The following is a 21,328-nucleotide window of genomic DNA, read 5'->3' as shown; positions in this document are numbered from 1 at the left end:
GTAGTAGTTTATCAGGTAGCATGATTCCTCCAACTTTGTTCTACTTTCTCAAGATTGCTGTTGCTACTTGGAACCTTTTGTGGTTCCATATAAATTTTTGAAATATTTGTTCTAGTTCTGTGAAATATGACATTGGTATCTTGATAGGAATTACATTAAACCTATAGATTGCTTTGGATAGTACTGACATTTTAATGATGTTAATTTTTCCTATCCATGAACACGGTATCTGCTTCCACTTATTTGTATCTTCTCCAATTTCTTTAATCAGTGCCTTATAATTTTCTGAGTACAGGTCTTCTACATCCTTGGTTAGGTTTATTGCTAGGTATTTTATTCTTTTTGAAGCAATTCTGAATGGGATTGTTTTCTTAATTTCCCTTTCTGATAGTTCATTATTGGCATATAAAATGTAACTGATTTCTGGATATTAATTTTGTACCCTGCTACTTTGCTGAATTTATTTATCAGTACTGTGTTGAATAACAAAGGTGAAAGCAGACATCCCTGTCTTGTTCCTGATTGTAAGGGGATTGCTTGCAGTTTTTGCCTGTTGAGTATGATGCTGGTACTGGGTTAGTCATATATGGCCTGTTTAGGTATGTTCTTTCTATTCCCACTTTTCCAAGAGATTTTTGTCATAAATGAGCACTGGATATTATCAAATGCTTTTCCTACATCTATTGATATGATCATGTGGTTTCTATCCTACATTTTGTTTATGTGGTGTATCACATTTATTGATTTGTGAAGGTTGTACCAACCTTGTATTCCTGGAATAAATCTCATTTGACCATGGTGTATGATCTTTTTGATGTATTGCTGTATATGGTTTGCTAATATTTTGTTGGGGATCTTAGCATCTATGTTCCTCAGGGATGTTGGCCTATAATTTTCTTTTATTGTAGTTTTTATCTGGTTTTGAAATATTTGTTCTTTATCTGGTTTTGGAATTATGCTGGCCTTGTAAAATGAGCTTGGGAGTCTTCCTTCCTCTTTAATTTTTTGAAGTATTTTGAGAAGGAGAGGTATTAGTTCTTTTCAGAATGTTTGGTAAAATTCACATGTGAAACCATTCAGTCCAGGGTTTTTGTTTGTGGGGAGTTTTTTGATTACTGCTTCAGTTTCACTAGGTGTAATATGTCTATTCAAATTCTCTGATTTTTCCTGATTTAGTTTTGGAAGATTGTATGTTTCTAGGAATTTTCCATTTCATCCAGGGTGTCCAATTTGTTGGCATATAGTTGTTTATAATGTTTTCTTACAACCCTTTGTATTTCTTTGGTTACAGTTGTTATTTCTCCTCTTTCATTTCTGATTTTACCTATATGTGTCCTTCTTCTTTTTTTCTTGATGAGTCTGATAAAGGTTTGTCAATCTTGTTTATCTTTTCGAAGAACCAGCTCTTAGATTCATCCATCTTTTGTATTGTTTTTTTAGACTCTATTTCTTTTATTTCTGCTCTGATTTTTGTTTCCTTTCTTCTCACTTTAGGATTTGTTTATTGTTCTTTTTCCTTTAAGTGTAAAGTTAGATCGCTTATATAAGCTTTTTCTTGTTTCTTGAGATAGGCCTGTAATGCTATGAATTTTCCTCTAGGACTGCTTTCCCTGAGTCCCAAAGATTTTGGGTTGTTGTGTTCTCATTTTCATTTGTTTCAAGGTACCTTTTGATTTCTTCCTTGATCTCATTGTTGACCCATTCATTGTTTAGTAACATATTATTTAGTTTCCATGTCTTTGTGTATTTTTCAGTTTTCTTCCTGTGATTATTTCTAATTTCATGGCATTGCGGTCAGAGAAGATACTTGATATGATTTCAATCTTCTTAAATGTATTGAGACTTCTTTTGTGTCCTAACATGTGTTTTATCCTAGAAAACATTCTATGTGCACTTGAAAAGTATGTATATTCTGTTGCTTTGGGATGAAATGTCTGAAAATATTAAATCCATTTGATCTAGGTTGTCTAGGCTGCTGTCTCCTTGTTGATTTTCTGTCTGGAAGATCTATCCATTGTCATCAATGGGGTGTTAAAATTCCTGACTACTACTGGATTTCTGTTGATCTTTCCCTTTATGTCCATCAAGAATTGTTTCACATATTTAGGGGCTCCTATGTTGGGTGTGTAAATGTTTACTAGGGTTATATCCTCTTGTTGGATTGTTCCCTTTATCATTTTATAGTGCCCTTCTTTGTCTCTTACTATAGCCTTGGTTTTAAAGTCTATTCATTAGATATAAGTATTGCTCCCCCAGCTTTTTTTTCCCTTTCCATTGCATGAAATACCTTTTTCTGTCCTTTTACTTTTAGTATGTGTGTATCTTTTGTTCTGAGGTTGGTCTCTTGGAGACAGAATACATGTAGGTCTTGTTTTCTTATCTGTTCATCTACCCTATGTGTTTAGATTGGAGCATTTAATCCATTTACATTTAAAGTGATTATTGATAGGTATGTATTTATTGACATTTTAATCTTTGAACTATGTTCCTCCATTTTTCTCCTTCTTCCTCCTCCTCCCCCCCTCCTGTTCCTCTCCTCCTCCTCCTCTTTCTTCTTCTTCTTCAAAAAGACCCTTTAACATTTATTATAATACTAGTTTGGTAGTTACAAACTCTTTTAGCTTTTTCTTGGATGGGGAGCTCTTTATTTCTCCTTCAAATTTAAATGATAGCCTTGTTGGGTAAATTAGTCCTGTAGTTCCTCGCTCATCATCACTTTGAATATTTCATGCCCATCCCTTCTGGCCTGCTTTGTTTCTATTGAGAAATCAGCTGACAGTCTTATGGGAGCACCTGGCATGTAAGCAACTGTCTTTCTCTTGTTACTTTCAAGATCCTCTCTTTTCTTTAACCTTTGCCATTTAAATTTTTAAAAAATCCTCACCCAAGTGTATGTTTATTGATGAGAGAGAGAGATAGAAAGAAAGAGAAAGAGAGAGGACCATTGATGTGAGAGAGAAACATCAATTAGTTGCCTCCTGTATGTACCCTGACCAGGGATCAAACCTGTAGCCTAGGTATGTGTCCTGACTGGGACTAGAACCCACATCTTTTTGGTATATGGGATGACACTCCAACCAACTGACCCACCTGGCCTTGGGCATATCTTTGCCATTTTAATTACTGTATTTTGCTGAATGTGTATAATGCACACTCTCTTGCCCAATTTTTTTTTTAGAGAAAAATAAGGATGTGCATTATACATAGTTACAATGATTACATACCATGGGTAAAATAATCCCGTGTATAATGTACACAAAAACATGGGTGTACATTATACATGACAAAATACGGTATGATGTGTCTTGGTGTGGGCCTCTTTGTGTTCATCTTGTTTGGAACTCTTTGTACTTACTGGACTTGTGTGTCTTTCTTTCACCAGGTTAGGAAAGTTTTAAGTCATTATTTCTTCAAGTAGTTTCTCAATTTATTCCTGTTTCTCTTCTTCTTCTAGTACCCCTACGATGCATATGTTGTTACACTTCACACTGACCCAAAGTTTCCTTAAACTGTATTCAGTTTTTTAAATTCTTTTTTTCTTTTTGCTGCTCTGATTGGGTGTTTTGCTACCTTGTCTTCCAATTTGCTGATTCAGTTCTCTGCTTCAACCAACCTACTGTTTATTCCTTCTAGTGTATTCTTTATTTCAGTACTGTGTTCTTCCCTTCTGACTGTTTTTTTTATGGTTTCTATGTTATTTATATGCTTGTTATCTCTTTGTTGAAGTTCTCACTAAGTTCCTAGAGTATCCTTATAACCATTTTTTTTAACTCTTTGTCTTATAAATTGCTTGCCTTCATTTCTTTTAGCTCTTTCTGGAAATTTCTCTTTTCATTTGGGGCATTTTTTTTTATCTCCCCATTTTGATTGCCTCTTTGTGTTTGTTTCTATGTATTAGGTAAATCTGCTATGACTTTCAGTCTTGGTAGGGTGGCCTTATGTACAGTAAGTGTCCTATGGGACCTAGTGATATAGTCTCCACGATCACCTGAGCTGAGTGCTCCAAAAATATTCCTTATGTGGGTATGTGGGCCCTTCTGTTGTAATTGAGTCTTGATTTCTATCAGCCTGTTCACACATGGGGTCAACTCTCAGGCTGGCTGACTGTGAGGATCGACTCATACCTCAATGTATGAGCTGCTGTGCAGGTACTGACCACATGAAGTGGGGTTTGCTTTTGTAGGGCCTGATGCCTGCTGAGATATCCCTTTGGATATTCCACTTGCCAAAGCTAACTGGGTCCTGCTCCATGTTGTCTGAAGCTGGTAACTGGGTGTGTTGGTTCTGGGGCCTCCTGGGAGGGACTCTGGTTCAGGCCAAATGTCAAACATGCCTTTGACTGGCTCTGGGCAACCTGTTTAGAGCTACAAAATGACCCACAGTTTGTGGGTGTCTGAGTGTGCATGGGAAGGACCATGCTGTGCACAAAGTCCAGCTTTTACCAGCACTGGGCAAAAAGCAGTTCAGCAAAAGTCCTAAGGCACCCCAAGATCTGCCTCTGCCTGCCTCCACATGTCATCTGCCTGCCTGTTAGTGTTAGCCAGTAAAGTGCCTCAGGTGGTACTCGAGTTGCATGAGGTAGGTTCTCAGTGAGCCACCAGGGGCAAGTGGTGTTTTCTAGATCAACACAGGTTCAGACTGTGAGGTGCTGGGTCTGGGGCCACTCAGCAAATGTCCCAAGGTATATACCAACTCTAGCTGCAACTTCTGGGTGCTCACACACCTTTGTGGTGGAGCAGGGGTCTCAGGGAGTCATCAGGACGAGAGTAGCAGTGTTTATTAGGCCCAAGCATACCGAGACTTGGTCATATGAAGGGAAGGCTCTACGCTAGTTGGGTGTGTGAGGGAAAAATTTCCTCCATCCTACAGCTATACAACTTAGACTATGCCAGATTTTGCTGGAAGTCTGATGTCAGCAGGGCTGGGCTGCTGGGAGTTGGGGGAAGTGCCCATCAGGATTGGAGGTAGGTTGGGGGGTGGTGCTGCCTCCCCTCACACCCCACTGCTCCAGAGCCACATAACTCAGTCTGTCCCAAATTCTGCCCAAATCTCACTAGAGTGGGGCCAGCAGGGGTCAGGAGGATGGGGCTTCTTGGAGGCCAGAGGGTGGGGCTAGAGGATCTACTATAAGGGGGAGGCACCAGTCAGGTTCACTTAAACATGGGGGGAATGGCGATCACCCCAAAGACATACAACTCAGTCACTGACACCCCCTGAGTCTGCCCAGACATTCACACTCTGGTCAAGCAGCTGACTCCTCAGCAGGGCACTGGCTTTGCAGGGTGGGGCTACAAGAAGTTCAGAGGATGGAGCTATTGCTTTTTCCCAGGCTGATGCTGTGTGGAGAGGAGTGCTCCACCCAAGTAAGAGGGTGCCTGGAGTATGGAAGAATGATCCAGTACAGGTGTCTTGGTGGCTATCCCTTCAGCTCTGTACCCAGAGCCACAAACCCCAGTCTCTCCTCATGCAACTCTAGTCAGCTCTGCCCTCCCTCCACTGGAGCCCAGGGTGAGTGGCTTCAGATTAGAGTTTATTCATTGGCTCTTTAAGAGGGCACCTGTGTCTCTAGTAGACCGTTTCTGGCAGGCAGAATCCCTGTTGATTTTCACAGCCAGGTGTTATGTAGGTGCCTCTTCCTGGCTCTGGTGCTCTGGGCTTAGGAGCCCACTGCCTTCTGGTCTTACATACATCTTGCCATGAGTGATTTGGGGGACTGTTAGTTGTTTATCAACATCAGTGTCTTTTATAGAAATAGAACCCCTGATTTTCAGTCGGACACAAGTCCATTTTGAATAAAGACCACAAATGCAGCCAGCTGTGGCAGAAGAGAAGTGTACAACTTTCAGGATGTATATATCCTTCTTTCTCCATTTTCTCCAGCTAGAATTCTGACATAATCATAAGCCACCTTGACATACAGGCAAGGGACACATCAGGGATGGTGGGTCTGTGATACTCAGGCTCCTAGACAACGTTTTGGGACAACTACCATCCTGGTACTGCTTACTCCAGGCTGTTCCATGAGAGAAGTATAAATTTTGATTTATTTAAGCCATTTTAAATTTGGGTTTTGGTTACAGTAGCTCAACTTGTATCTAAACCTGCATGTGGGGGAAGGAGAGGGGACTAATCAATGTTATATATACACAGAAACTTGATCAGTAGGTGACAGAAGTGGTGTTGTATGGTGGATGGATGTGGACTATAAGGAAGTTCATAGAAGCAGCAATACTGTCTCTGTTGATGCTAAAGAAGTAGCTGAGGCTTTAAAAAATACTGAAAGTACAGGATTTCCATATATGTAATGCAATGCCTAGAAATGCATTGGTGACAAAAACAATTGCTTATCATTGTAATTCAATAAACAATTTAATGCAATCCTTGAAAAGAATGATTAAATATCCATTCCAATATTCATTGGCTGACCTCAACTTGAGGTTTAGCATTCCATGTTTGTAGAATTCAGATTTTAAGGCAGAAGAATTAATGAAAGAATATAGCATAGAACAGAAAAATTCTTCAGTTGGGGGGAGAAAGCCAAGTGGCCTGTAGTTTGGAAGTTCACAGATGTGCTTCAGAGCAAACAGGCTGAATTACTTTGGCTGTACAAACAGTAGGATAGTAGTCTGACTAGATTTCCAGCTCCTAGAGTCCACAGAAATTACAACATGACATTCAGCAGGTGCAGCAAATGCGTGAAAACAGAGGTTATCAACATTTCGTCATACCCTTGGACTTCTACAGTAGTTCTTGTTCCTTTTTAGAACAGTCACGCTTTGTATATGTTACATGTAGAGAGTTAAATTCTACAGCCATAGATGATGCATGCCTTTGCCTAGAGTAAATGTATTACTTAATCAACTAAAATCCTTAAAGCCACCTACACCATGATTGATGTGAGGTTTTTGGCCAATGCCCTCGGGTGAACTGGGGATGTGTCCAGCACCCTTCCCACTCAGGATGCATCTGGGAGCTCTCCCTTCCTTTCAGGCCAGAGAGAGGCTGTGTCTGGGGAGGGGTGGGGAGTGTGTGTTTCCTGGGAAACATAGGGATGCATATCAATTACTCTGTTTGGGGGGGTAGCAGAGACACACTTCCCTTTTGTCTATCCCACCAGTAGGCAGGCCTTTCCTGTCCAGGAAGTAGAACTCTTTACGACATAGATGCCAGCTTTAGTTACAGGAATAACTAACTTCCGAGAAGTACTTAAGAACTTACAAAGTCCTCTAGGTTATTTGTTTTTACATTGCCAAGAATGAAATAGACAGTTGACATTGATCTTGGTGTTGGCACCTTCCGGCCATATCCTTCTAACTGACTAATCAACAAATATTTGTGGAGCTTTTCTCTTAGACCTATGATGAAATGGGCCTAGGAATCTCCAAAGCTGGAAACTCTCTGGCTCTTTACTGGTGATAACTTCTGATGGGGCCACCACCCAAAACATCAGGGACTTCTCTTGATCACACAAAGTTTTCCTCTCTACACACACATTCCCTACCCAGTTCATTTTTCAAATTGACCTTTTAGTGTAGCAAGTTCAGATTTTGGAGTGCACCCTAATATATGCAGGTCTGTTAATAATATGGTAGGGTTGTTTTTGCTTATTTTATTTTGCCATAGCTTAACCCAGTGATTAGGCAACTGTATGTTGTTAAAATATTTTACTCTTCAGTTCCACCTTTATATCAATTAACTTCACCTACCTACAGCTCTTAGTCATGAAGGAAGCAAAATCCTTTTTATCCATTGTGACCAGTGTTCTCCCTGAGTATCAGGACAGGCTGTACCTCCAGGAGCTTTTCAATGTCACATTAACTTCCATTTGTAGACAACAAGACACCGGGCTTCTGGTAGGCACTCTGAACTGCTGCTCTTTCTCCATTCCTTCCAGGCATTGTGTAGCCCATCTACCTTGTATCATCCACCTTGTTCTCAACAGCATCTCTCTTACTCAGCATGCATGATCCTCATTGAGTTTGCATGCCTAAGTCTCTTATTCATATATCTGCCTGTCCACACACATGGGCAAACTGTTAACCAACTTTTGCTGAAGCATTTCCACTTCCAGGTTATATTGTGTTACTCTTCTGCATGAAAACTGATTTAAAAACTCATGTTTACTACAGAGCCCCCAACATCATCGCTGGCACTTCTGCTCTTACCTTCCACATTGGTCCCTGCCCCACTCACCAGCCACCGAGGAGACGACGACAATGCTTCCATTGCTCTTCTTCAGCATAGGAAAGGCAGCCATACTCATGACCACATAACTGAGGTAGTTGACCTCCATGCTTCTGCGCACGAAGTGGATATCACCAGTAAATAGTTTCACTGGAGTGTTGGTGATGTGGTTGAGAATGAGCATGTCTAGTCCCCCTGCAAGAAATGCCTGTGTTAAGAGAAACCATCTGGGGTTGAAACCTTTCCTTCCTTCCCCCTTCCCAAGGGCCCCTGAGCAAATTCCCATAGAGCAAGCCCAGAAGAGGAGAGAGGAGGAGCAGCCTCACCCATGATCTTTTCAGCTTTGGCAACAAATTGCTCTGCGAAGGTCATGTTCTCCATGGTGCCAGCAACGTAGTGTGCTGAAGCTGCCCCATATTCCAGGCAGTCAGATACTATCTGCAGGGACACAGTGACCTTGGTGTCAGTATTAGCTGCAGACCTTTGGGAGCAGTCTCTGGAGTAAGGGGATTTATGTACTTGTTAATTTTTAGAGAGAAGGGAGGGAGAGAGAAAGAGGAAACACTTGTGAGCAATTGGTTGCCTCTTGCATGCCTCCAGCCCCCAGCCCTGACTGGGAATTGATCCAGTGACCTTTTAGTTCACAGGCTAAAGCTCAATCCATTGAGCCGCACCAGCCAGGGCTAAAGAGGATTTAGATGAGAAGTTGCTCACAGCTCTGTTTTGATAAGAAATGGTAGCAGGTTTGTGTGTATGAGTGTAAATTTAGTGAACATATATGTGTGTGTGTGTGTGTGTGTGTGTGTTGCTACATGCAACCTGATACAATCTTTGTCCTCTGTAGGAAGGACTTTTTGGAAGCATTTCATGCAGGGTGTGAACAGATAAATCATAAGTGTGCCGGCGCTCCAGTCCATGCTTTGTGTTTGTGAGTCTCTGTGAAGAGAAGTTTCTGAACGGTGCTAGTTTCTATGTGGGTAGCCCTAGGTTTGTGAATGTTTGCCTTTCCTTGGGTTTGTGAGTCGGAGCATATGCCTCAGTCTGGGCATGTGTCTGAGAGTTTGCAAGGGTACAAGAATATGAATTATTCAGTAAGTACAGGAATTTAGGTATCTGAGCACGTAACTACATATCTGTGACTTTGTGTGTAAATGTGTGTGCCTAAGCATGTCTATGAGTATATATAACCCAAGAACTATGTATCCATATATATGTGCATGGGAATGAACACTGAAATTTGTATTATTGTGGGTGTTTGGGTGTGTGAGCCTATACGTGTGTGTATGTGTGTTTATGTGTGTGTGTATCTGTGTATGGATGTGCCAGCTTCTGTGTGTTGGCATGTATACATAAGTATATATAAGAATACATATGAGTATATTTGTGTTTTGGGGCACAGAACACTCACCTTCTTTAGAGCTTCTTCTGACCTTGCTGTCACCATCACATGGGCTCCCATCTTCGCCAGATGATAGGCTATCTCTTTTCCAATCCCCTTGCTGGCTCCCGTGACAATCACTTTCTTTCCTTGGAGCAGCTCTGGGAAACCCCAAAAGGAAGTGAGGAGCTCACCCAACAAGGCAGCAGAATTCCTCCTCCTGTGCTGGGTGTGGGCAGCCTTATCTCAATGAGTAAATGTTATGAATCCAGGTCACCTTATCTCAAACTGCATAAATCAGTGGAGGAAAGCTCAAGTCTTCCTTGAATATGCTCTGACATGGGGGTTTGGCTTGCTTTCTCAAAACAAGCCTTCCTACTGTCTTTCCTAAAAAGAACTTTATGGACAGAAGTTTCAGCTAGAACACTAGGGTTCCAGATGCTTCTGGACTCAGCCAGTTTTGCTCAATTGAAATAAAATGCAAAAGTCATCAAACCATGCCCTCACAGAGATTCCAGGAATTTCCCCTCACTTCTATTTAGTCATCAGCTCCAGACTGCTTTCTGGACTCCAACTATCAGTCTGTCCACCGAGCCCAGATATTTGGCTGAGTTGTCAATTTTAGTATTAACCTTGTTTTTGAAGGGAATCTGAAATTGCTTTTTCATTAAGGGTGCCAAATAAAACATGGACTATTTGGCTCTCTCTTGACCCCATGAGTACCCTTCCCTGCACTCCTATTACTCGTAGCCTGTGGCTAGAAGACACAGAAATAATCTTCCATCTCAGAGTCCCTTGTTGTTCATCAGTTTTGGGGATCAGGAAATCATCATGATCCTCAGACACCCCAGCTAACCATGGTTTTTGGGTAAAAATCTATTCCTTCAAATTAGACACAAAATAGGTACTTACCTGGTCTGAATTCCTCATTGGCAGAATAGTAGTAGCAGGCCAAGAAGATCCCCAGAATGGGGAGGAGATAGTTTTTCATAAAAGCCATCGGAGAAGGATCTGGCACAAGGAGCCCTGTAGGACAGACAGAGAGGATCTACACAACTTTCTAGAATATCCTAGGCAGGCAGCAGACTCTGAATTGTGACATCAGGCATGAGAGGCTGGAGTAATCTCAGGCAGTGCTAGCCAGTTTTCCTGTAAGAGCAGTGATTGGCTATAAGTGAGATCCCATTTGTACTGGCAGCCTTTGTGGTAGATTTCACAATGCACGATATTTATTCCATTTCACTAAGAAGAGACTTACAGATGGCTAAGCTCATGACTGTGCAGGACTGGATTCCCACGCATCACTACCCTGAGCCCATCTTTCTCTTAAAACCATTCCCACCAGGAATCAACAGCCTTACAAAAGTGTACGTCAAAGACAGAGAGAGTGTGGGCGTGTGGCTTCTGGGGAAATGTGACTAATAGCAAAGAGAGCCAAGTACATAAGCCAAATCTTACCCTCAGCCCCACCACTTAGTCAGAAAGAATTAAAAATAATAGCACAAAACAGAAAAATAACCTAACAAAAATATGTGTACTTCTTGGAAAACAAAAAGAAAACAAGCCCTATAAACCCCACACTCAAGTTCAATTAACTTGTATTACAACATCAAAGAGGAATGCAAGCCAGCTGAACCTAGATGGCAGGGAACCCAAGACCAGTTCAAGACTCTTCAGGAAAGTGCAACAGAACGTACACTTATTACTTTAATAGCAAATAAAGAAGAAATAATGAGTGCTAAAGGAAAAAGAGGCACTAAGCTATTAAACTGGGCCTTATAAATGCTGTGGAGGAACAAGAATCATGGAGAAGTTGCTAGAAGAGGTCTGGTGCAGGAGAAAAAGCAACTAGCACTGTCAAAGCAAAGTTGGGCTGAAAAGCCCACATCCATCTCAAAATTGATCTGGTAACAATAAAAGGACCATAGAGGAGAAGCTCCCTAGTAATTTAGAATTTATCACAGAAATATAGAAATAACCACCTTGCTATGTATGTAGTAAGAATTCATTAAGGGGCAGTCCTTCAAGAACAAATTTAAGATATATTATTGTTAAGTTTTTCAACTTCAAGCCAACTGACCAAACAATAAAATTTACCCCATCGCAAAGCAAATTCAGAATTCTGCTAGTTACCAATAGAGCTGACAAAACCATTCAAGTGTGATGATAAGAATGGGTAACTAGTTGTGGAGGGGGAATATGGGTTGAGGGTGGGAGTTTGGGGATTCACAGAAAATTAAGACAAATTGAGTTATGACCCCAAGTACAGTCTCTGGAAACAGTCACTGAATTTTCAGTTCAGAGTAGGGGAAAATAACGTAAGGCCCAGGGAGATGAAACAGTTTGCCAATCCAGGCCCACAGCTGTAAATTTTACTTCCAGAAAACAATGGAGATTTGAGAACAGTTGAGGGCTAGACAGAGCTCAAGGTCCATGGAGGAAAAAAAAAATAATAAAGAAAATGTAAGTGGAAAATTGTCAGAACTGCATGAAAGAGTTATATGCACAATTTTATAAATGACTCTATGCTACCAAGGTATATGACAAACTAGACTCCATCTTCCTCTCTAGAGGGAAGGGAATTCAAGTTTTGTTTTCTTAACACCACACTATTAATAATACACTTATAGGAGACAAAAAATTTCTTGAGACTATAACGATGCTGAAATGATAGATGGACAAACTAGGGAAGCTTATTGTCTGACAGAAAAAAAGAAAAAATATTAAAACGTGCTACAGAAAACATAATTTAAAGAAATAACATGAGTAAGATAAACAGCAGGGTGATAGGATGTAAAACAAATGTATCCGCTATTGTTGATTGCTGTCTGAATTACAAAATACAGTCCAACACTGTGCTGCCTCAAAAGACAATTAAACACAGACATTAAAACACACACCCAGATCAATAATTGGATGACCTAATAGCTATCCTGCTAGAAAACACGGATATAGGGAAAGCACCTAGCAAGTAATGTTCATGGAATTACATGAAATACTTTTTAGTCAATAAAATGCATTAATGAGAAAACAGGACACTGTGTAATGGTATATTGTCTTAGCAGTTCTCAAAATTTTGAGTCTCGAGATCCCTTTACAATCTCAAAAGTTATCAAGGATCTCAAAGAATTGCGCATGTGTGGGTGTTAGCTATTGATATATATTAGAAATTAAGACAGAATTTTTTTAAACTCAAGGATACATAAGCACGCATGTCTTATGCTTTGTATTATCACATATCCTGTAGTCTCCGAAAAATCCATGAAAAAATATAACAGAGAGAAAAGTCAAATATTATCTTGGGATGATTATGAAAATAGTTTTGACCTTTCAAGCCCCCAAGGGGGTCTCAGAGACCCAGGAGTTCCACATTTTGACTATATGATGTGATGAACACCGATCCTTCCTTTGTATGTCCGTGTTTACACGCCTGGTTGTTTCATTGGCTTGTAGACCCCTGTAGGACACGGACTGTGTCTTTTCATCTTTGTGTCTCTCCATCTCTCTGTAGCCTTGCTCCAGAAGAGGTATTCAGTGAGCCTTTGCTGCCTTAGTGTTTCTGAGGTTCTGCAGCAGCAAGGTGATGGCTGCCTTTCCGGAGCCTGGGCCTTGCTCCAGAAGAGGTATTCAGTGAGCCTTTGCTGCCTTAGTGTTTCTGAGGTTCTGCAGCAACAGGTGATGGCTGCCTTTCCGGAGCCTGGTTTACAGAGCAGGAAATCACTGGGATTCTGTGTTCTGGTTAGAAACAATCAACCCCATTCCCTAGCCCTCTTCTACAGGCTCTCGACCAATTTAAAAAAACTCGAAAGGAAATACAACTGGTTCACCTAGCATTTTTTTCAAGTCAAACTTCCCCAATCAAGTAAAGTACCACTTCTCCATGCTACCCTCCATTTTTAAAAATTAAATTTATTGGGGTAACATTGGGTAATAACATATACTATTTAGGTGTACAATGTAATTTGACATCTCTGTAATCTATTGTGTGCTCACCATCAGAAATCGAATTTCCTTCCATTACCACATATTTGAACCCCATTACCCACTGCTCCTTCTCCCACCCCCTACCCCCTCTGGGACCCACCTGTTAGAATGGCCATTATCAAAAAGATAAGAAATAGCAAGTGTTGGAGAAAAAGGGACCCAACACACTGCTGTTGGGAATGTAAATTAGTGCAGTCACTATGGAAGATGGTATAGAGGTTCCTCCAAGAATTAATAGTAGAGCTATTTCTCTGGCCAGATGGCTGGGTTGGTTGGAGCATTGTCTCATACCCCAAAAGGCTGCAGGTTTGATTCCTGGTTAGGGCACATACCTAGGTTGTGGGTTCAGTTCCCACTTGGGGTGGGTATAGGAGGCAACCAATTGATGTTTCTCTCTCTCTGTCCCTTCTTCCCTCTCTAAAATCAATAATAAAATTTCCTCAGGTGAGGGTTAAGAAAAAAGAGTAGAGCTACCATATGACCCAGCAACCCCTCTTCTGCATGCTGCCCCTCATTTGCAATGCATTGATCATCTACATTATAGAGAAGGTGTTTCATGAAATACCATAGGCACAACCTGGAAGTTTTCAAAAACCTGCAGAAAGTGTGTTCCCCTGAGCTGGAGGTGCACATCAGAGGCCAGCCAGGCATTCATTACCAGACAAAAAAATGGCTAAATGGGGTCAAGAAAAATCAACAAGGGCCCTGGCTGGGTAGCTAAGTGGGTTAAAGTGTCACCCTGATACACCAAGGTTGTGGGGTCAATCCCCTGTTGGGGCTATACAAGAAGCAACCAATGAATGCATGAACAACAAAATCAATGTCTCTCTCTCTCTCCCAAATCAATAAATTAAAACAAATTTTTTTTAAAGCAACAAGGTGAGAAGAGCTCAGGGGTTGGATGAGAAAGGGACTCTGAGGGATGGGCCAGATCTGGAAAGACTAATAGGATATGGCAAATGTGAAAAGGAGCAGCCAGAGGGAAATTTGCATACAGTTTGTTTGAAATGTGGATCCTGAAAGGACCACCTGCCATTTCTGGGGCCAAAGCAGCTGTTTTGCTTTTCAGTACTGTTTAGAAGCTTTCCTAAGAAAGTGTCCTCTTCTTTTTGAAAATGAATCCTGCCAGGGAATAGGGCGCAGACCTCAGAGTAAAAGGTGGATGAACCCTCGCTGTTTGGAGGTTCTGCCTTCTCTGGAAAAATAATACCAACATGTTGAGAAAGGAAAGGATCTTAGCACAATATCAGAAGGTATAAAATTCTCCCCTTCTTGAACAGAGGGATCATGCTAACGGCCATATATAAAAAACTTACAGCCAACACCATACTCAATGGGGAAAAACTAAAAGCATTTTCTCCTAGATCAGGAACAAGATAGGGATGTCCACTTTCGCTACTCTTATCCAACATAGCACTGGAAGTTCTAGCTACAGCAATCAGAAAATAAGAAGAAATATGAGGCATCCAACTGGAAAGGAGGAAGTAAAACTGTCATTATTGGCAGACAACATGATGTCATACATAGAATATGCTATAGGCTCCGCCAAAAAACTACTAGACCCAATAAATGAATTTGGCAAAGTAGCAGGATACAAAATCAATACTCAGAAATTGATGGTATGTCTATACACCATTAAGAACTATCAGAAAGAAAAACTAAGATAACAATCCCATTTACTATTGCAACAAAAAAACTGAAGTACCTAGAAATAAATTTAACCAATGAGGTAAAATACCTGTATTTGGAAAACTATAGGACACTGAAGAAAGAAATTGAAGAAGATACAAATAAGTGAAAGAATATACTGTGTTCATGGATTGGAAGAATTAACATCATTAAAAAGTCCAAAGTACCCCAAACAATCTACAAATTCAATGCAATTTCTATTAAAATACCAATGGCATTATTTCACAGATCTAGGAAAAATATTCCAAAAATTTTTATGGAACTAAAAGAGGCCCTGAATAACCTCAGCAATCTTGAGAAAGAAGAACAAATTTGGAAGGATTACAATACCTGATATCAAACTATACTACAAGGCCACTATAATCAAAACAGTGTGGTACTGGTATAAGAACAGACACTTAGATCAATGAAACAGAATAGAGAGCCCAGAAATAAACCCATATCTCTATGGTCAATTAATTTTGACAAAGGCGGCAGGAGCATACAATGGAGTAAAGACAGTCTCTTCAATAAATGGTGTTGGGAGAACTGAACTAGTCCTTGCAAAAAGATGAAACTAGACCACCAACTTACACCATACACTGCAATAAACTCAAAATAGATAAAAGACTTAAATATAAGTTATGATACCATAAAAATTCTAGAGGAAAACATAGGCAGTAAAATTTCAGATATCTCACAGAGCAATATTTTTGCTGATATATCTCCTAGGGTAAAGGAAACAAAGGAAAAATTAAACCAATGTGACTGCATCAAATTGAAAAGCTTCTGCACAGCTAAAGAAACCATCAACAAAATGAAAAGGGAACCCACTGTATGGGAGAACATATTTGCCAATGATACATTGGACAAAGGTTTATTTATTAATTAATTAATTTATTATTTATTATTGATTATGCTATTACAATTGTCCCATTTTCCCCCCTCCCATCATTCCACTCCATCCTTAAATGTTGGAGTTGGCCTTGATTCTGTCCTTACTTCTCTGTCTTCTCTGGGTGACTTCCCTTACTTCTACAGCCCCAACCACTATCTTTATGTTGGTGAGTCTTAAAAATCTCTACCAGCTCTGCAGCCTGGTCTCCTAAGTTTCAGGCAGCATCACCCCTGTTTACTCAACCTCTCCTTTTTAACCCTCCTAAACACTTCAAACTCAACATGCCAAAACTGACCTGATTATTTTTTAACAGTCTTTTGCAGTGTAGTTTATATGCAAGTAAATTATCTCTCCATTAGTGTACAATTCAATGATTTTAAAATAAATCTGCAGAGTGGGGAAACCATCACCACCATCCAGTTTTAGAACATTTCTGTCACCCCCCAAAGATCCTTCTTACCCATCTCTGATGACCCTCTGTTCCCATCCTACACTCCAGGCAACCAATAATCTACTTTCTGTCTTTCCTATTAGTGAAATAGCATAATATGTCATCTTTTGTGTCCGGCTCCTTTGATTTTAGCATGATGTCTTGAGGTTTATCCACGCTGTAGCAATGATCAGTGCTTTGTTCCTTTCTATTGCCAAGTCGTATGGTATGGCCATCCCACATTTTGTCTGTCCATTCACCAGGTCATAGGCATTTGCAGTTTTCCACTTTTTGGCTATTATGAATAGGGGTGCCTTAAACATTGGAGTGAAAGTCTTTGTTTAGACATCATTTTATTTCTCTTGGGTATATGCCAGGCCTGCATTGCTGGGTTGTATGGTGAAGTTATATTTACGTTTTTAAGAAACTGCTAAACTGTTCTCCAGTGACTTTGTTATTTTCATTCACCATCTCCTAGTGACCTCTGTTGCAGTCAATGGCTTCCTCAGCCATCCAATCAGTACTCTAGAACCTTGGCAACCCTTCCTTACTCCTCCCTCTCCACATCCCCACAATCTGTCACTCACCAGGTCCTGTTGGTTCTACTTCCTAAGTATCTCTTGAACCGTCTCCACTTCTTCATCCTTGCTGTGACTATCCTAACTCAGGCCACTGCTGTTTTCTGCTTTGGTAAACTTCTCACTTTCTCTCTGCCTACCTTACCTTCTCCAAGCCATTTATTTTTTTTTAAAAAGAGGTTATGAAATATTTGAAGTGCACAAAAGTATCTAGGAAACCATAAATAATTTATGAGGCATAATAATAAAGTGAAAGCTTTATGAGCATACTGTCCACTTTAAGATTGGCCACTGACAACATGGTAGAAGTGCCCTGTGGGCTCCATTCCATCCAACTCTTCTTCAGTGGCTCCCTATTGTTCTTAGGATAAAGTCTAAACTCACTATTTTACTTTATTTTTTAAATATATATTTCTTTTTAAAAGATTTTATTTATTTATTTTTAGAGAGGGCAAAGGAGGGAGAAAGAGAGGGAGAGAAACATTCATGTGTGGTTGCCTCTCAAGCACCCCCTACTGGGGACCCAGCCTGCAACCCAGGCATGTGCCCTGACTGGGAATTGAACCAGTGACCCTTTCATTCACAGGCCAGTGCTCAGTCCACTGAGCCAAACCAGCCAGGGCTAAACTATTTTAGCTTTACAAGTTCCTCATAAGTTCTGCAATTGTTTCCCAGGAACCTCTCACCAGCCTACTCCTACTCCTTCTTATCCTTCAAGTTCTAGCCTTCAAAGTCATCTCCCTTGGACAAGGTGAGGTGCTTCCCAGACACAGGGCACTTCTCTCACCATGGCTCGCATCATCTGGTACTCGTGGCTGCTCATTTGTCTCTTTTTTTCCATTACACGCAGCTCTGGGAGGGTAGGGGCCTGGTCTATCTTGCTAGTGTACCTCCAGTGCTTAGCATGGTACTTGGCACACAGTAGGTGCTGAGAAAGCCTTTTTCAAGTGTTTAATGAAAAGTGATTCTTATACATACAAATAAAAATGTCTGGTATGGATTTGGAGCTCAGGGAAAAGGTCTAGGCTAGAGACATAGATCTGAAAGAATTAAGTCATATAAGCTACAGCCGAAACCATGGGAATAGACAGTGAAGGCAGAGAGTGAAGGGGAATATTACACTAGTGTTTATGGGTCAGGTGGAAGAGGAGAGCCAGAGAAGGAGAACAGAAGAGAAGCAGGGAGCTGGAGGACATGAGAGACCAGGGAGGGGGAGGGGTCGGCCTCATTGAGATGGGAGCGGTCACAGCTTTGAAGCTTCTGAGAGTCCGAGGAGGGGAAGAAGTTGCAAGTTTACGTTGGGTCTGCTGTAGAGGGGTCACTGGAGAACTGTGCCAGAGAGTTCTGGAGAAGCTGAAGCCAGATGCCACGCTTGAGGCACTTGAGAGATACCCGGGTCTGGAGGAGGGTTTTGATTTATAGGGTAGCAACAAGTTAAGTTTTCATTCAAATGCTTTTGAGCTTATTATTTTTTTTCCATGCCAGGCATAGAGCCAGGCTGAGCGTGTTTTCAGCTTGTGGGAAAGGTCCAGTAGAGTCCACAGACAGAACTGCTGGAGGGTCACGCTGCACCAGGGCCTGTGATAATGGCACAGGGCTCTGGAAAAGGAAATGTGAGGAACTGAAGTGAAGGATACTGAACCCTTGTCTTCTGCTTCCAAATCCAATGAGCTCCTTAGCCTAACGCGTTGCCTTCCTTTGATTTTTGGAAGGCAGAAGTTTGTGTCTTCCCCATTTGTCCATCTCTCTAGGGTGAGGGTAAGGAAGAAGAAGGTGGGGAGTAGAACTTAAGGTCTTCTTTTCCTCCTGCTTGGCTGCAGTATGTACCTCCCAGTTCTGCCCCGTCATGCTCCCTCCTGATCTTTATATATTCACACCTGTAAGGCAAAGAAGTCCTTCCCAGCTTGGCTGAATTTTCCATTTCCTGTATGACGGGAGGGGTCACGAAGTTCGAGGGCATGGAAGAAACCGGGGAAAATGACCTACTTAGGGATGGAAGGAGAATGGGCTAGGCTTAGGATACTAAGAGTTTTAACAGGTTTCTGCCAGCAGAGGGAGCCCCATGGTCGGGAGAGAAAGCTCAGAACGCAGGGGTTAAAAATCACCGGGGTGGGGAAGGCATTTCTGGCAATACTTTCAGCAGTCCAGAGGGATTTAAGGGTTAAGTTCAGATAAAAGAGGATGAAAGAGAGAGAAAGGGGAAAGGTAGACTCACAATACACTGACATATATAAAGAAACACACACAAATCTCATATAGCCCTCTCCCTCACCTCTTCCTAGGCACACTCACTATTTCTGCTGCTGTCCAGTGCTTCCTAAACCTGGCTGTGTCACTGAATCAGGAATTCAAGACAGATTCCCAGATCCTACTAAGGCCTGTTGAAGCAGAACTGTCAGGAGTGGGGCCCGGGAATCTGTATTTTTACAAAGCTCCCCAGGTGATTCTGAAGCAACTTGTGAACAGACAGACTGGTGAACTGCTCTGGGTAATTAGGGGTAGTTTAACTACAGCTTGTTGGAAGCTAAATTTCATGGTTCCAGGCAGCAGCATGTGGACTGGTAGATTGAATACCAGCCGTGGGAGCCCACCATTGTGATTGAACCATCCTCTCTCTCTTTTTTAAAAAATGGTTTTTATATGTATCAATGTAATAATGAGGAGGATTTAAAAGGTCACATGGTACAAAAGGCTTATGAATAACAGCAATCCTTACTCCTCCCTTACCTATGCCCTGGAGTCATTTCAGAGGCAACCCCCTTTTAAAATCTTATTTTTTGCATCTGAGAATTAACCACATATTTTTAAACAGTATGTTTTTACTGCTATTTCTTGATTTTGCAATTTCAGAAATTGTTTATTAATTTCCTACTAAGAAATATCAGGGTTTTGCTTTTTTGACAGCACACATAGACACTCATCTACTTTCTTCTAGATTCCTGTTTTTAAAATAATACTGTTATTTCATCACTTTAATTAAATCACTAGCCAGTGTTCATATTATTGCCACTAACTATGTACAGCTCCGCAATATAGTGCACTGTGATTCTTTTCTTCTGCTTTTCCCACCCGCCCTGCTGGAGTTTACAATCACATCCTTGTTTGTTTGCTTTGCTTCCTTGTCCATGTTCTCCAAGTCCTCTGACGAGAGCTAGAAAAATAAACTGGTGCAATTAATTGGAAAATCTGTTTCTTTCCTTGGAGATATCTCTCTTGGAGCCCCCAATCCTCCTGTTCCAATCTGCATGAGGAACTTGATAGGCTGGTAGCTGGGCCGTTCCTTTCTATCCACAGGGGAACTCCAGCTGCTCTCTTTCTTGATTGACATCTCACAAATGGTAAGGACATATCTGAAGACCTCAGATGCAGGAGTGTTATTTTATATTTTACATTTTTATTTTATTTTATTTTATTTTATTTTATTTTATTTTATTTTATTTTATTTTATTTTATTTTATTTTATTTTATTTTAATTTTATTTTATTTTATTTTATTTTATTTTATTTTATTTTATTGTTGTTCAAGTACAGTTGTCTCCATTTTCCCCCTACTGCTCTCCCCCAACCCACCCACCCCCACCTCCCACCCTCAATCCTACCCCACTTTGTCTTTGTCCATGGGTCCTTTATACATGTTCATTGACAAACCTTCCCTTTCTTTTCCCCGTTATTACCTTCCCCTCTGGTCACTGTCAGTTTGTTCTTTATTTCAATGTCTCTGGTTATATTTTGCGTGCTTGTTTGTTTTGTTGATTAGATTCCACTTATAGGTGAGATCATACAGTATTTGTCTTTCACCTCCTGGCTTATTTCACTGAGCACAATGCTCTCCAGTTCTACCCATGCTGTCACAAAGGGTAGGAGCTCCTTCTTTCTTTCTGCTGTGTAGAATTCCATTGTATAAATGTACCATAGTTTTTGGATCCAATCATTTACCGATTGGCACTTAGGTTGCTTCCAGCACCTGGCTATTGTAAATTGTGTGGCTATGAACATTGGGGTGCATACGTTCTTTTGAATTGGTGTTTCAGGATTCTTAGGGTATAATCCCAGCAGTGGAATTGCCAGGTCAAAAGGCAGTTCCATCTTTAGTTTTCTGAGGAAATTCCATACTGTTTTCCACAGTGGCTGCACCAGTCTGCATTCCCACCAACAGTGCACTAGGGTTCCCTTTTCTCCACAACCTCGCCAGCACTTGTTGTTTGTTGA

The 21,328-nt window shown here is 40.9% G+C and overlaps 1 protein-coding gene across 2 annotated transcripts in view; it reads right to left on the bottom strand.

Annotated features, from left to right (window-relative positions):
* The window catches only part of HSD11B1 (hydroxysteroid 11-beta dehydrogenase 1), a 52,799-nt gene that overhangs the window by 20,203 nt on the left and 11,268 nt on the right, over positions 1-21,328 (bottom strand). Inside the window, exons 2-5 of one of the 2 annotated variants that reach the window (XM_053915212.1) lie at positions 10,475-10,588; positions 9,593-9,723; positions 8,511-8,622; positions 8,194-8,379 (exon numbers count right to left, since the gene is read on the bottom strand). In XM_053915212.1, the coding sequence (XP_053771187.1) occupies positions 8,194-8,379; positions 8,511-8,622; positions 9,593-9,723; positions 10,475-10,562 (517 nt within the window). In that variant the 5' untranslated portion in view covers positions 10,563-10,588. Of the gene's footprint in view, positions 1-8,193; positions 8,380-8,510; positions 8,623-9,592; positions 9,724-10,474; positions 10,676-21,328 lie in introns of those variants that run through there. The other variant, XM_024552270.4, reaches the window with a different exon arrangement.

Source organism: Desmodus rotundus, chromosome 12 (genome assembly GCF_022682495.2).
Source record: "Desmodus rotundus isolate HL8 chromosome 12, HLdesRot8A.1, whole genome shotgun sequence".
Lineage (NCBI taxonomy): Eukaryota > Metazoa > Chordata > Mammalia > Chiroptera > Phyllostomidae > Desmodus > Desmodus rotundus.
This window is presented reverse-complemented; position numbering and strand designations above follow the sequence as displayed.